At 40.5% G+C, this 17199-nt stretch overlaps 1 protein-coding gene across 1 annotated transcript; it reads right to left on the bottom strand.

Annotated features, from left to right (window-relative positions):
• Positions 1-7771: 7771 nt before the first annotated feature.
• REN (renin) lies at positions 7772-16197 on the bottom strand. The gene is made up of 9 exons (XM_026715634.2): positions 16127-16197; positions 14511-14667; positions 14241-14364; positions 12789-12907; positions 11881-12077; positions 9549-9671; positions 8752-8896; positions 8200-8298; positions 7772-7973 (listed from the first exon to the last, which is right to left on the bottom strand). Exons 1-9 carry the CDS (start codon positions 16195-16197, stop codon positions 7812-7814), a joined length of 1197 nt encoding a protein of 398 aa, XP_026571419.1. The 3' UTR covers positions 7772-7811.
• Positions 16198-17199: the final 1002 nt, after the last annotated feature.

The raw sequence follows: 17199 nt of genomic DNA, 5'->3' as shown, positions 1-17199 counted from the left end.
AAAAAAAACTTTCCCTTTTCACTTTCATTTGCTGCTTCCGAATCTTCTTTGGGAGCGATGTATCTTTTTTTAAAAAAAAAATTAAATTCCAGGGTATCTTAGTTGTTGCTTCTTATCCCGGTCAGCCAAAACTTTCACTTCTTAACTTCCTCCTGTACTTTCTTTTCCGGATGAGTGCTTCTTTGAGGTGGTCATTTCTGACCGCCGCTCCTACTGCTTTCGGGAAAGGGAGTTTAGCCAGCTGGGGAGGAAAGATGCTGCTTTCCTCAACCCTGCTGGGATCTCCCCTCTCTTCACCACCTCTACGGGGTAGCTTAGCCCCGAAGCCAAATGGCTCAGGACGCTCCAGTGGCGAGCCCAGGCAGAAACCACGCATGATCGCGGATTCCTGCCTGCCGCCGAAGCCCTGCAAACCGGAAGTCGCCAGCTCCCGGCGCTCTTGTTTGCTGGCACCACAATTGGCGCTTCCAATGCTAAAGTGGCACTGCTCGGCTCCTGGAAGTTTCTGGATCTAAGACAGATAACAGATAATCAGAGTTGGAAGGGACCTTGTAGGTCATCTAGTCCAACCCCCCACCCAAGTGGGAGATCCTACACCATTTCTGACATATGGCAGTCCAAGACGCCGGGAAAGGGGTTGGGAAAAGAGCTGCGAGGATTAATTACTGGTGAGGGAACGAGCGTCCCACCGCCTGGATCTGTGCTTTTAGTGCTGCGGGTCTTTTTTCAGCTTGTTTGCTCGGAGGAGGGAAGCGCCACTGCACACGTTGCTTTGTGTGCGTGGCAGGCTGCTCTGAGCCACAAACAAGCGCCCAATGCCTTGTAGCCTAACTTGGGACGCGAACCCCGCTTATAGGCTAGGGGCTCAGGGAATTATGCGAATCCAGGAAATTGAGCTCAGTGGGTTGGAATATCAGATGAGCAACCTTTCACAGAAATATTCTTAAGCGGCAGACAACTAAGTTGGTTTGTGACAGACAAGCAAGAATTCACCAGGGAGTTCAACTGCGTGTAGATGCAGGTGGAGATTATCAGACTAACTTTTAGCTGTCATGCAATTAAAGGCAAAGGATCTTCACCAAGCTTGGTGAGAGGAATTCCCAGGCCTGCTTCAAACAAATATTATGAAACAGTTAATGTGTCCAACTAAGATCCTTTTCACACCTGATCCTAGCTCCTGCACAGCATGCTCTTTGCTCTTCCTCCTCCTTCCCTCCCATACCTAAACTTTAATTTTTTCCTTAACTCTGTCAGTGGTTAAAAATGTGACACAGGCTCTGCACAGGTTAAGTAGTAGACTAAGCACGTGCTTAAGGGCACCAGGCCCAAAGGGGGCACCACAAAAACGTTTATGTAGCTTAAGCTTGGCTTTGTTTGTACAGCATGTACAAAGGAGGGAGGGCACCAAGATTTGTCAGTGCTTAGGGCACCAGTGAGCCTTAATCCGCCACTGGGTTCTGCCATGGGTACAATCTAATACACTTCACTGACCATTCATTGATGGAACAATTTGAATGGAAATAGCCTTGGTAACAGTTGCTCACTTTTAGCTAATACAAAGCATGCCTCTCACCCTTTTCTCCCTGGACATTGTCTTCCACAGTCATTCATAGGACAGTAGGCAGTCTGATTGCTTCGACCAAGCTTTTCCCCCTAAGCTCAGCTTGAAGACCTTGGAGCACCCTGGAAAAGTCGTAAGTGGGGATCACATGAGCCCAGGTCATTGCAACTTTTGTAAATATATGCCAGTTGCTAAGCACCGGGATTTTAATCACATGACCATGTGGATGCTGCAACAGTCGTAAGGGTGAGGATCAGTCTTTATAATCACTTTTTTCAATGCTATTGTAACTCAGTCATTAAACAAATGGTCAAGGACTACCTCTATTTCAGGGGTTGCCAAACTTTTGGACCTCAGGGACCACCAAACTCATAATTTTAGATCCCAGGAACCACTAACCAGTTTGGTGGGCATGGCCTAATTTGTGGGTGTGGCTTGGTCATGTGTCTGGCTGGGCATGGCTTGTATGTAAATATTATAAATATTTATATAAATATTGATTTTTTTATTAAAAAACAGCAACTTTTACCCAAAATCAGGCAAAGCAGTCAGGCAGATTGAGTTGCTCACAGAATCACAGATTCATTCATTCATCTATCTGCCATTGGCTAGCTCAGTCTGTCACATAAAATTTCCTTGCAAACAAACTCATAAAATTTGCTAGCAAGCAAACTCACAAAATTAACTCACAACACACCATGTATGTAAATATTGATTTTTTTATTAAAAAAGAGCAACTTTTACCCAAAAATCAGGCAAAGCAGGCAGATTGAGTTGCTCACAGAATCATTCAGTGATCTATCTATATGCCATCGGCTAGCTCAGTCTCTCAAATTTGCTTGCCGTGAGTCTGCACTTAATTTGCTTGCAAGCAAAACTTCAGTCCTAAGGGAGGTTCAGCTATGCTGAGCTGAAGATCTAAAGACTAGCTAGAAAGCAAGAAATCCAACCATTTCCTGCTTCCTAGCTAATCTAAATCTCCCGGCATAGCAGAACACCTGATGTTTGGAAAAAGGAAAAGTAGCAATTTAGCAGGCAAGTTTACCAGGTAAGGAGTGAGTGGGCAGGAAGGGTTCCTGCAGGCCATGCAGGCGGCGCAGCCTTTTGTTTCTACGCAGCCTGGATTAATTGCTTTGTGGGGGTGCTCTGGGGGTGAGATTTCTCTGCGGCCCACCAAAATTTTCTCATGGCCCACCGGCTGGCGACCGCTGCTCTATTGCATTTGTTCTTTGTGAAGGGAAAGGGGACACAAGTCCTGGATTCAAGCCCATTCCTCTTACACACAAAAAAAGAAAAAAATACTAGTATCCCATCATTCCATCCATAAGTAGTTGCAGAAAGGAGGGAACCAGAGATAAATCTTGTTAATTTTTGCTCTAGCTCTGTTGCTTTGGGTTACAATATGAGGGAAGACAATTGCAAGCTTTACAGTCAAAACATTCCAGATCAATCTAGCTCTATTCTGAAACAGAATTAACTTGGATGGTGTATATTTGTGGAACATAACAAAAAATATGAGTGGCTGGTGAGCCGTTTTCCCTCACAAGACCTGTAGATAAAATGCCACTTAAGCTGAATTTGGAGAGATACAATAAGGCAAGACTTTTTGTCAGTGGGAAAAGAGATGATTCATAGTTTTACAAAGCCTCATCAGTGGAAAACTGAGACATCATTCTTTTTCTTTTTTTTTGCAAAAGATAGAAATAATTTTAGCTGCTGAATATAAACAATACATAGAATTACATAGATCAGGAAATTATTTTGGGGTGGTAAAAAGTATCCTAATGGTAGTGACCTATGATTAAAAGCTATGCAGACAGTAATGTAGCAGCACGTGGTCCTGTCATTGATGGTCAGTGTTTTCAATTATTTAAACTGCAACTGAAACAACTCAGTATTTTGAAAGCTCCCATTTTCAATGGATTGAAACCTAGTTGTTTTCAGAAGCAACAGAAGATGTGCCTAACATGTGCCTTTTGGTCTGTATCACTTGGAGGAGTAAGCAGGAAAACTTCCCATGACTGAATCTATGACCATAGAAAAAAGACACATTAAAAATTCCAACAAGTGACCTATTAAAGAACACCTTGGCCTAGACCAGGAATGTCAAACTGGCAGCCCCTGGGCCAGATGTGTCACATGCAGGCCACGCCCATCCCCACAAAGGGGGAAAGCACCATGAAATGTCACATGACGGCAATGTGACGCTGCAAGTTTGACACCCGTGGTCTAGATACAGCATTGAATTGGATGCCTTACTTATTCTACAGATGGTTATTTCAGTTCATATCTGGTTTAAAAATAATAAGTGTAAAAGTTCTGAAGTTGCCATAAGTGCTAAGTTTCAAAGTTGGCCATCATGTTAGTCTTCCTGACTATAATGAATTCTGTTATACATTTATTCAAATAAGAATTGTGACAGAATATGAGCAATTATGACAGAATATGAGCACGGTGGCACAGTGGTTAGAGTGCAGTACTGCAGGCTACTTCTGCTGACTGCCAACTGCCTGCAATTTGGCAGTTCAAATCTCACCAGCATCAAGGTTGACTCAGCCTTCCATCTTTCTGAGGTGGGTAAAACGAGGACACAGATTGTTGGGGGCAACATGCGGACTCTGTAAACCGCTTAGAGAGGGCTGTAAAAAGACCTGTGAAGCGGTATATAAGTCTAAGTACTATTGCTATATGTCTGTGTATATTATCGTATGCAGATCTCTACTCCTTTTTCATTCTTTATTTTGGCTGTCCTTTTTATTTTGACGATCTATCAACAGCCATCTTCATTAAAATCCTTCTCCCTGTCCAGCATGTTAATTTTCCATATAACGGTGACCTTGTTTGTTTGTAGAGAAATATAATGTGTGAACATCACCTGCATTTGAAGCAGAAATGGCAAGAAGCTGGTTCTCCTCAAAAGTTTTTTGTGGGAACAAGATTCAGTATATTATAACCACTAAATCTTTAATAAGGAAAATGTTAGCATATTCCCCCAAAATAAAATACTTTGAAGTTAATTCCACTCAAAGTACAGTATGTGATTTTCTACAGGAGAGGAAAAAAATATCCTTCCCTTAAATATCCAGCTAACTAACTCAAACTCAATTAATTGAATAAGTATCATCAAGCTGCAGGGAGTGATTCCCCCCCTCCCTTTTTAAAGTAGAATGAGTCTAACTACTTTAATTAGAGCTGCTATAATTATCCTATTTTCTTTGTGGGGCTCAGTTTGCTTAATTGCCTGGTTGGGAATAGTGTGAATTGCTAATATCTCCTGGTTGCAGGTCACTAGTGGCTTCCTTCCAAAATCATCTTTATGTCATACACATTGGCAGACAGGAAATTGTCCTGTCACTTCTGGGTAGAGGTGATAATGGATGCTTTACGTGATAGAAATACTCAGCAGTGGTTTAATTCTGGAGAATTATATCTCACCATATTTGGGGTGGTCAAATCTAGTTTGCTGGTTTGGACTCAAATCCATCTTAGTCAAAGCCAGCTAAACCCCTCCAACCTGAGATCATCATTATTTAAAGCAAGGGGTGGCAAACTTGCACTGTCACATGACGCATCGTGACTTTTTCCCCTTAGTTAAACTGGATGTGGGCATGGCCAGAGTATGATGCATTTGGCCCACGGGCCGCGAGTTTGACAGCCCTGATTTAAAGGCAGATATGTGCATGGAAGTGGTAATTAGACTTAGTGATTAATTATATAGAATAATATCTAAGATATTCTTGGGTGGGAAGATGAACAAGAAGTTAAATACCACCTTCAGTGTACATTATGACTATGAAAATAAACACAAACACACAATGTACACATTGAATGAAAACCCCTGATATTGCATTAATATTGCACTATAGAGTACAATTCAATAGAGTTACTGCCCTGGGATAGAAGCTGTTTTTCAGCCTATTTGTCCTTGTTTTTATTATCCTGTACCGTCTGCCAGCTGGTAATAGTGATTCCAGGAGGCCTTATGAATGTGATTAAATCTGTGCTGATCATATATCTCCTCCCAGGGGTTTGGTGACTTTCTAGTTGTAAAAGAACAGTACAAGATTCCAAGGCTGAAGACCCTATCACTGAGAGGAAAGTTAAATTTAAATATAAAAATACTGGAAACTTTTCCTCCACAAGGCAAGGAAAGTGGAATGAGGTATATTCAGTGTAAAACAGCCAAGAAACAAAGGTAAAAGATCTTGACATAAGTCTTCTGTTTCTTTTTTATAGATAGATAATCTTTATTAAATTTTAAAAACATTAAAATAAAGCTTGAGATAAAAAGGAGTGATACATGTTGGAGCATCATGTGACTCCATATTATAGTTTATAGAGGACAGTGTTTCATTTAAGGATATCCAAGTTCAAATGAAAGATAACCACAAAATTAAAGTATGTATATATATGCATCTTTGCTCATGCATGCAGAGATTGGTTATGAAAAGTAAAATGTCATTCTGAGAGCGTATGGGTACACATGTAGCACCTGTTGAGAACGCCTTAAACTAAACTCCTCTTGTTCCAGGATTGTGTGACCATATTTGATCCCAGGAGAAGGCATAGATGCTTTAAGGGATTCCTTTCAAGTGTTAAGCATGTATTCATATGTTCACTGAATCACATTTTCCCCCTTGAATCCAGATTGCTGCTCATTCCTGAGAGACAGAAAGCACACATGCATGAATTATGCAAATCTGTATGCCCTTTTTTAGTTATATAGAAATGATCCAGCTTAGAACTAGTAGAAAACATTTCAATTTTCAAAGTAATGGCTTTTTCAATCTGTAACAAAAAAAGTAAAAAAAATGGTACGTTTTTGAAGAATAATTGCACTTGTAATTGCACTTAGATTACACACTGCTTCACAGTGCTTTACAGTCCTCTCTAAGCAGTTTACAGAGTCAGCATATTGCCCCCAACAATCTGGATCCTCATTTCACTGACCTCAGAAGGATGAGCCAACCTTGAGCCAGTGAGGATTGAACTGCTGAACTGCTGGCAGCCAGCAGTCAGCAGAAGTAGCCGACAGTACTGCATTCTAACCACTGCGCCACTCACATAGAATTATTGTGAGAACCACTTTTTTTTTTGCTTCATGCTGCCTTAAGCAGTTCTATTTTCAGGAAGATAAAATCTGTCATTGATTATCGAGTTTATATACATATAACAATTATGTCACATTTCATTGCAGTACCCTTTCTTTTCCTATAATATCTTTCTGGTCACAAAGTGGGGGAAAAGCCCATTTAATGTTGGGATCAGAATATAGGCTGAACTAACAGATTTTAATTCTCTTCAGTAAGAGGATGAACTTGCACTCTGGAGTCCCTGCATGATACTTCTATGACACTGAAGACTATTGACATCATAGGCAAGTTGTCTGTATCCTAAACCAGTGGTCACCAACCAGTGGGCTGGGGACACTGGTAGTCTGCGAGAAAATTTTGGTGGTCTGAAGAGAAATGCCCCCCCCCAAAGCATTCCCCCCAAAGCGATTAATCCAGCCTGTGCAGGAACACAAGACTGTGCCACTCAAATGGCCCGCCCACCCTTTGGCCAAGCACAAACCTTACCTTCAGTAGAGCCACGTGAGGTAAGACCAACAGCAGGGGAGGAAAATCCGCCCCGGGGTGGCTTGTTGACATTGGTGGGAAAGTCAGTCCTATATTCCAAAGCTGCAGTAGTCACAAGACTGGCCCTTTGGTCATCCCACAGCAGCTCCTCCAGTACATGGCAGGCTGGTGCATTCGGGTGAAGGAGCAGCTGCTCTGGGATGACCAAAGGGCCAGTCCTGTGTCTCCTGCAGCTCTGGAATATGGAACCAACTTTCCCACCAATGTCAGCAAGCCCCACCATCAGTCAAAATTCATATTAGTGGTCCGCGGGATTTAAAATTATGAGTTTGGTGGTCCCTGAGGTCAAAAGGTTTGGCAAACCATCTTCTTCATACATGGCTAATATTTGAAAGTTGGTTGGATACTAATCCAAGGCATGGTGACATTGCAAAATGATTCTTCCAACAGATGAAGCTAAGCAGAGATAAGCTGAAATGCAAAATAAACTGAAGGTCCTTTGTAATTTTCTGTGTCATTTAATTTGATTTTAAGGAAGTTATGGGATACAAAATGCTACAGCTTAAAGGGCACAACTGTTTACTGTATAATAGAATCTGTTATCAAGCTATTCTCTTTCACAGTTCAATCTCTCAAAAGGGAACATCTTTCACAATGGGACTTTTCTGTTGTCAGAGCGATGTAGCAAACCCAATCCGATTGTTCTGCCGGTCAAATTCAGTGTAGTACTGCTTAATAAAAGTTGCACCCAGAAGCCAGAGAGGGCCGAGAGGAGGAGGAATGTCAAGAGCTGAGAATGCCACAACGCAGAGCTCTTCCCCATATTTTGAATGCTGCAAAGAAAGCAATCCAGACAAAAGGCAGTAAATCAGCAAGACGACCTGAGTAATGTCTAATAATGTAAGGTCACAAACTGTCAGACCATTGGTTTAATCACCAGCTCCCAAAAGTCCCTCCCAAAATTATTTTCTCAGAGCTTTGACTTTCCAAGTTTTATCTAAACCTGGTTGCTCACCCATATTTGTTCCTTTTATTGCAAATCATGGCTCCAGATCTTACCTTGAGAACATAGGTGGAACTGCTGAGCGAGTAGGACATATCACCAAGATGGAAGGAAATGTCAGGCAGCAAATGAATTTTTTTACATTCAATGACATACTGTGAGGGAATAAAAAAAATATAGGATAATTCCTATGTTATAAGTTCCAGGGCTTCAGGTAATAGGAAAAGGTCTTACATCTGCTTTTCCCAGCTGATAATACATCACTATAGAGAAGATAGCAGGGTGGGAAATTGCCTAACAGTAATTTTTCCAGTTCCAATGGGAATCTCTCCTCCTCAGATTTAATCTAGATTTGTCTTAAACAACCTTGCAGTTTAAACTACTTAGACTTTACACTTTTGAGTAAGCCACTGAAGTAGGTTTTTTTTCAAAAAGGAAAACGTGCTAAAGTTGGACACTTGATGTTTTAAACACTAGGGAACATGGACATTACATGAAAGACCGGAAATCAAATGTGCTTTATATCTCATTGCTGTTTTTTAGATTCATTTTTTCCCATGATTAGAAAGGAGGACAAACTTTTAGAAAGTTATGTTCAGATTTCTTACGCTTTCTTCTTCTACCAAAGTAGCTCCTATGGTTTTCATCAGAACAGATACCAAATTGGCCGGCCCACTGATAAACGAAGTACCAGTATCTATAGCTGCTGTGCATCCTTCATGACAAAACATTACATCATTTTCTATAGAAACGCTGCAGAGAAAGCAAAATAGCATTAGATGTTCCTGTACTTTTGAAAAATAAGCCTCATATATGTCAAAATAATAATAAGAAAAAACATTGCCATTCAAGATCTTGAACTCCTCTTATCTGCATATTGCAGTACAGGTAGTCCTCAACTTCCAACCACAGTTGAGCCCAAAAATTATGTTGAAAAGTGAGACATTTGTTAAGTGTGTTTTGCCCCATTTTACAACTGTTTTTGCCACATTTGTTAAGTTTATCATTACAGTTTTTAAACTAGTAACACAGTTGTTTAAGTGAATCTGGCTTCCCCATTGACTGCCTGTCAGAAGGTTGCAAAAGGATCACATGGCCTTGGGACACTGCAATGGTCATAAATAGGAGTCAGTTGCCAAGCATCTAAGTGTAAATCATGTGACCCTGGGAATGCTGCAATAGTCATAAGTGTGAAAAATGGTCATAAGTAACTTTTTCAGTGCCATTGTAGCTTTGCACGGTCATTAAGTGAACCATTATAAATGAAGGACTACCTGTAGTTTGTAAGAGGAAATTGTTAGCATCTCATAAACGACGGCCATCTTGGGAAAAGCTGATTTCCAAAATGCAAGACTTCCCCCTTTGGGTTCTTGATTTTATAAGTCTGACATTACACAGAACCTACCCCTTAAGATCAATATGCCAGTAGCCTTCTCTGCTAATACCGACATAGTGGAAGTCTCCAGTGTAGTAAGAGGGATCACTGCCACCCAGGATAATCTCTCCTCCAGTGTTCAAGTCTGAGTGTCTAGGCCAAAGGGAGCGGGGGGGAGAAAAATCACAAAACAGTAGTTTTATTCTTGCTCACTTTTGTGTGCAACAAGGTTTAACAAGATTTGTTGTTAAAAGCAGGGGTGGGCTTGAAACATTTTACCAAAGGGTTCTCTGTCTGGTTGCTGGGTGGGCGTGGCCATGATGGCCATGGCCTAGTCAGCCTTCTGCACCACAATGATGGGGGTTGTTTATGCCCTTCCCAGGCTCCGGAGTCTTCCCTCGAGCCTCTGGGAGGGCAAAAACAGCCTCCCTGGATTCCAAAGGCTCTCTGGAAGCTGAAAACGGGCCCATTTCTGGCCTTCCCAAACTTCCGGGAGGCCCGTTTTTTGCCCTCCTTGAGCCTCTGTGCATGCCCTGTACTTGCCTGCATCCAAAACAGGCTGTGTGGGGACTCCTGGGACGGGACGGGATGGGAGGGGTGGGTGTGGCCAGCTAGGGGTGGGATTTGGGGGTTCTCTGAACTGCACAGAATCTTAGGGGCTCTCCTGATCCCCCAGCAGCCCATCCGTGGTTAAAAGCCTATGAAGGGGGGGCATTTTGCTTTTAAGGCAGGGCTTATAAGGCAATTTCCAACAAAAATACTCAAGCTTAGAGCAAAAGTCATATTGCCAATAGATAGAATTCATTGAAATTATCTGTGATTCACAATTTCAAAAGATACAAGAGAAAGACTTGTGGGGATGGGGGTGGGAACCAAGTACAGAGATTGTGGTTGCTGCAAAAAACCCCACCAGTCATGATTTCGGCTTTAAATTTCCCCTTGATAGACTGTATTAGACTTTTCCTTGCTTGAGTCCATCTTCTACATAGTGAAATGTTTACTGGCATTTTTATGGCAAGCTAGGGGAAACACTTCAAAATATCCAATATAATCAGTGTTATTTCTGCTTCACTTCCTCCTATGCTAAACTCTAATCCTGAAAATGTATTCCATATTGCAAACCAGTTGTATTCTCTGGCGATAGCCAAGACCTCTGTGAGCACCCATCCAAATTCTAAAAGAAGCTTCAGACCCTGGTGTTTAGCCGACATTCTAGGATCGAATATTAGCAACTGCGTTCTCTTCGCTGCTGATGTAAAGCTATTCAACACCATCGACAATGCTGCTACCCTTCAAAAAGGCCTCGACTATGTATCAGAATGGTCAAACAAATGGCAACTTCAAATCTCCACAAATAAATTCTCTGTCTTACATATTGGCAAAAAAAATCAGAAAATAAAATACAAGCTGAATAGTCAAGACCTTGCTGATGATCCAAACTCTGTCAAGGACCTTGGAGTACTCATCTCTAATGATCTAACTGCTAGACCCCACCATAACTACATAGCCAAAAAGGCATTAAGAGATGTTAATCTAATCCTACGTAGCTTTTTCTCTGGTAATATTACACTAATAACTAGAGCATACAAAACATTTTCTAGACCAATACTTGAATACAGCTCATCAGTCTGGAACCCACATTACGTATCTGATATTAACCCAGTTGAGAAAGTCCAGAAATATTTCACAAGAAGAGTTCTCCACTCCTCTACTCATTGCAGAATACCTTATGCCACCAAACTCGAAATTCTAAACCTAGAAAACCTAGAACTACGCCGCCTTCGGTCCAATCTAAGTATAGTATATAAAATCATACACTGCAATGTCCTACCTGTCAATGAATACTTCAGCTTCAACTGTAACAATACAAGAGCACACAATAGATACAAACTCAAGGTAAACTGCACCAAACTTGATTGCAGGAAATACGACTTCAGCAAGAGTGGTCAATGTCTGGAATACTCTACCTGACTCTGTGGTTTCTTCCCCAAACCCCAAAATCTTTAACCTTAGACTGTCTAGTATTGACCTCACCCCTTTCCTAAGAGGTCTGTAAGGGGCGTGCATAAGCACACCAACCTGCCTACCATCCCTGTTCTATTGTTTCTTTTTATTTTTCTTATATGTATCCATTTCATGTATTCATAACTATGTTTATACTTATACCTATTATCTTGTAAGCGATTGACAAATCAAATAAATAAATAAATTAGTGAACTTTGGGAAAACTTAAGGAGACACATTCAAATGTTGAATTTTCTGAAAAGATAAATCATTCTGACAGTGAACCCAAAGCACAATAAAATTATGTGTTGGTCCAATAATTTGAAATGTGGGTTTTATATTCCTAAACAAAACCTACCTGCTATAGTAGACAGAGAAGACCTTTTCTGACAAGATCTTTTCGGATATTATCTTATCAAAAACTGGGATAACCCCATCAATGGCCTGGCTGGGGTAGCCCATACCAAGCACTCCATCAAACCGAGCGTATATGAAAGGATTGTTAGATAGTATTATAGCTTCTGCAAAGAGTTGGATGATGGGAATATCAGCAACCTAGAGAGAAGCACACACAAAGGAACAGACTGCTGTGGAGCAATGAGTTGAATGCATTCTTCACAGGGAATAAAAATAACACTTAATTCTTTATTTTTGCTCCCCCCCGCCTCACTCATATACACCCACGTATACTTTTATGTATAGTTAAGTCATTTTTGCTTCAATCCTAGTAACTTTTTAAATTACTAAGCGGCCTGTCGTGTTGTGCTTTAGTGCCATGTTTTATTAAAACTGCATTTTTGTACATGCTCATTTGGCATTAGATGAGTAAATGCAAATGGATTGCTGCTTATATGATTTTTCTCCTTTTTGCATTACTATAGTTTGAGCCCCAGCTCTATTACAGCCTGATGTTATAACTAATTGGATATTCTAAGACCTATAACATATATCTCTTTAGATATTTACTGTGGGAACAATGCACTTGCCTGTATTCAACCTGTGTGTTCCTTTAAAAAATATTATTATAAAACTTCCAATGATTTCAGTGATAAAAAGGGTAACTCTGGCATCCCTTAAATCTTGCACAGTACAAATGGGATGAATATGGTCAAAGTGCCACAATACCAATAATTCTCCTTGTTTATAGCCCTCTGGTTCAGTTTTCAAGGCCTGTGAATAACCTGGCATTTGCCAGACAGCAAGAAAGCTCTTCCTCCATTTCCTTCCTGCAGAAACACAAATACTTGTCATCCTATTAGCACTTACTCTGACAATGTCCTGGCTAAGGAAACCCTTAATATATCCTTGGGCATATAGTAAAGTAATTTCAGTTCCATTTGGCTTGTATGTACTTGATTCAGAGGAATCATAACGATCATGTGAGACTGAAAGAAAGAAGGAAAGAAAGAATATTAATATCTAGAACGTTAATTGGTTTGAGACTGTTTAGGCATCATCAGGAACCAGTGCCTTAAATGTCAGCCTCACATAGCTGGCAAATTCAAGAAGAACCATACAGATTTCAGAAAGGCATACGGTACAGTATTTAAATACTAATCAGGGGTAAATACATAACCTTACAAACTATAACAGTAAATATCTAACTTCTGGGGAACTATCCAGACTTTTGCTTATATTTTTAGACCAGAATTAAGCTAATTAGTTAAGCCCTGAGTTTCTGTGTCAAGCCACCAGTAATGGGAAGATTTTCCTGCTCACCAGACCTGCAGCCATAGATCAAATATTGTAATCAGTTAGAATGTAATGCAGGCAGAAACAGTGAAGGCATGGAGACTGCAAAGTGGGAAGCCTGAGCATTAGGGAATCTGTTTGCTTGCTTGCGGGGCCCAGATGAAATAACTGACCCACAACATTGTTTGGCTTCATTAAAAGGTAAAGGTTCCCCTTGCACATACGTGCTAGCTGTTTCCGGCTCTAAGGGGAGGTGCTCATCTCCGTTACAAAGCTGAAGAGCCAGAGCTGTCCGAAGATATCTCCATGGTTGTGGCTGGCATGACTAAATGCCGAAGGTGCATGGAACGCTGTTACCTTCCCACCAAAGTGGTCCCTATTTTTCTACTTGCATTTTTACATGCCTTAGAACTGCTAGGTTGGCAGAAGCTGGGACAACTAATGGGAGCTCGTTATGCGGTGCTAGGGGTTCAAATTGCTGAACTGCCAACATTGTCGTAATGAAGGGGCTTGCATAGCTCAATGAAGCTATGAGCTATGCTGTGCAGGGCCACCCAAGATAGACAGGTCATAGCAGAGAGCGCTGACAAAATGTGATTCACTGGAGAAGGAAATGGCAAACCATTTTGCCACAAAAACCCCATGGACAGTACCAAAAGGCAAAAAGAGATGATGCTGGAAGATGAGCCCCTCAAATCAGAAGGTGTCCAGTATGCTACTGGGGAAGAGCAGAGGGCTAGTACTGGTAGTGCCAGAAAGAGTGAAGCAACAGGGCCAAAGCCAAAAGGACACTCAGGCTGTGGATACATCTGGTGGTGGATACATCTGGCTACTCATGGCTGCAAGCTGGGAATTGTCCAAGTACCTTATTTGTAAATTATAAGAAAAATCTATTTTAGGGTATCAGTGTAGTATGACAGGAATAAAAATACCAGTTGCATAACATTGTTCCACATGCATAATGGGAAAACACCTCAGGGTAGAAATTTTCATATTTTGCTATTCTTACATGTTCCCAAAACTTACCACAGGCACTGAACAATGGGAGGCATTGATGGGATGGCACCCAAAGATTAGCTGACCCTGTGTCAAAGACAACCTTGAAGACCTGGGCTGGTGTTCCAATGCTTATTTCACCATAATACTGTGACTGAAAGGCACATTATGACAAAGAGCAGAACAACATTTTTGTTAGAGAAAGAAAAATCATAATTCATCCCATCAATATCTGTATAAAATGTCTGACTAGTCTTTATTTGCTGATTGCTTTCTTTAAGAAACATGTGATGCACTTACATCCAAGAAGTTGGTTAGAACAGTAGCTGCTGTTTTGTTATGAAGCTCTTCACCAAGGTAGTAGTTATGGTGCTTCAAAGAAGGAAGGATGTCTGCCACTTTCATGCCCATCCCTTGCAGTGTTTCTCGGATTGAGGGCATTTTTTTGAGTGAAATTCTGACAGGTAGAAAAAAGACCATGGTAAAACTGGAAGGTGAACAAGATAGTCACATTTGCAATAGATGTGGAGGTCAACAGACACAATTGCCAAGTTACTAGTATGACCAATAGAGAAAGTGTTCAGCATATGATGACGTGTTTTAATAAACAGTTTGGAAGTGACAAGGCTCTATTTTAGAATGGCAAACATACAATGCTAGGAAATAATAGGTGAGTGCTACTTCTGAAGCTGCTTCTGAAGACTGAATCCAAAATATTGAACTGTCAGAACATCTGCCTGATCATGATGTTGAAGAATGAAAAAAATAGAATATTCTTTCTATGATAACGCAGGCATAGAAAGTATACTTGGACAAAAGAGAAGAAGGTAGATGTGAACCAAAACATAGGGATGGAAGGAACGAAACATTTAGCATTTTCAACAATACCTATAAAGGAGAATATTTGTAGCTCAGGATTGAAATGAGAGGACCTTGGTACTCGCTGAGCTTGGTTGTTTTCTTCCATACATTTATTACCTAAACTAGGCAACATCACCAGTGCTCATGCTGTGCTCATGCAACACTGATTGTGTAACCTGGTTTGAGTAATGAAACACCTGCAAGAAAACAACCAAGCTCAGAGAGCATCAAGGACCTCTCATTTTCAACAATACATCTTTCCAGGACCCACAAATTCCACCCAAACTTCTTTTTTTTCTTTTTTCCTTCCCTGGTGTCTACTCACCTTGACGTTTTCTTTTTTCAGACAGACATCGGGGAGAAAGGTACTAATATCTGGAAAAATATACTTCTTTATGTACACCTAGATTCTGAGCTACTAATGAGCTTTTGAAGGAGTTAATTCAGTTTAGGTTTCTTATTAACCTGTCCAAAGTAACCTACATTAATTCAGGGCTTGGTGAAATCCAACTGCATTCCCAAAGCAGCTGTTGCTAGTATTTGAAAAGCAGACAGGTAGATAGAACTGCTCAACAAAGTCTATTCAAAAGGTGAGTAGAGTAAACAGAGAGTTTTATGCCTATCAAGGTTTTGGCTGTGGAATGTTGCTGTAATCCCAGATGGAATCCCATTTTCTCTCTTTTGCCTGCTTTTCTACCTTCTCATCAATTAAACATTTCTAATCTGTTTAATAAATTCTGCTGTGACCTCTCCACCCTCCTTCCCACAATCAGATTGATGGGATGTATAGTTGTGGCTATCCTGATATGTCAACCAACTTTTGTGCAACTAGCTTGACGCACAGCCTGAAGCTGGCTTGGTTTGATATATATACCAATGTGTTGCTCCAGATGGCAGCAGATACTTGCAGTGAATTGCCATTGCAGTAGTTTTAAGCTTTTCTGTTTTGAGAGAATATTTCCTTTGCTTTTTGCATCATATTATTGATGTGTTATTATCTGGTTGTTGCACTGGTCAATTACTAGGTGATATACTAAAAAAAGAGATAGTCTTACCTTTGGAAGGCATCACTGGAAAAACACAAAAAGCAAGAGATAAGCAGAACAAACTCCCAACTCCGCAGCATTATTTGGTTGGTTTTGATATGGATGCAGTTTTTCTGAGCTGCTTTTTCTTATCTTGTGTGAAAAAGGAATCCCATTCTAGTAGGCTTTTATAGCTAAACATGTCCAGTTTCTAATTTTCTGCTGAGTTTTGATTGGTAAGAAAGCAGTAATAAATCTTGGCAGTTGGCAGAGGGAGGACACCTTTGAGGTACTAGCTTTGACCTTGTTTCCTGGTAAAGGTCAGTTTGGTCAGTGCACATTAATATTTGTGTCCACTCAATCTCTTATTTATGTGTACTATTAGCTCAATATACAAGATCCAGTGAGGCAAAATGAGAAGTTTCTTACGCACCTAAAGTTTAAAAAAATGTCCGTATTAGGTCAATATTGCCCTGTTAATATAATGTTCTTGGAAAAAAATCAAACCTTGCTACAACTACAATTCTAAATACAGATCCTATTATACTCTTTTCTATGGAGGCTTATTCATTTATTTGATTTGATTTTTATCCTCCCTTATTATAATACTTTATAAATAACTCAAGGTAGCAAACATACCTAATACTCTTTCCTTCTCCTGCTAGGTGGGCTGGGCTGAGAGAACGACTAGTCCAAAGTCACCTAACTGCCTTTCACACCTAAGGCTGGACTAGAACTCACAGTCTCCTGTTTCTTAGGTCAGCAAGAACAAGATTGTCATGTTTTGTGCTATATGAGCAAGAATCTTTGTCCAGAGGAATTCTTTTGGCTATATTAAGCAAAAGCTACAACCAGAATGGATTTCATTTTATCATTCATCTTCATCTGGACTAGGTCAGATTTTTATCTCAAAAGATTTTAAAGTCCTGTAATATTGGCTGTCTTGTAAGGATTGTATAGGAAAAATGGGGTTAGTTTTGGATTTGGTGACCTTTCCTGAGTATTTGTGATCCAGCAAAAGAAAGAAAGAAAGAAAGAAAGAAAGAAAGAAAGAAAGAAAGAAAGAGAGAGAGAGAGAGAGAGAGAGAGAAGAAAGAAAGAGG

Source organism: Pseudonaja textilis, chromosome 3 (genome assembly GCF_049901715.1).
Source record: "Pseudonaja textilis isolate UNSWEBS1 chromosome 3, rPseTex1.2, whole genome shotgun sequence".
Lineage (NCBI taxonomy): Eukaryota > Metazoa > Chordata > Lepidosauria > Squamata > Elapidae > Pseudonaja > Pseudonaja textilis.
The sequence above is the reverse complement of the archived record's forward strand: the minus strand, read 5'-3'. Positions and strand labels throughout refer to the sequence as shown.

What these genes read in the sequence shown, in the direction of transcription:
- REN (XM_026715634.2), bottom strand. Translation starts at nt 16,197, where the DNA reads ATGCTGCGGAGTTGGGAGTTTGTTCTGCTTATCTCTTGCTTTTTGTGT. An exon ending in TTAGCCAGGACATTGTCAGA is followed by an intron (nt 12,078 to 12,788) that starts GTAAGTGCTAAT and finishes GCTTCTCTCTAG; the next exon opens with GTTGCTGATATTCCCATCAT. An exon ending in TGGCATATTGATCTTAAGGG is followed by an intron (nt 8,897 to 9,548) that starts GTAGGTTCTGTG and finishes CTTTCTCTGCAG; the next exon opens with CGTTTCTATAGAAAATGATG.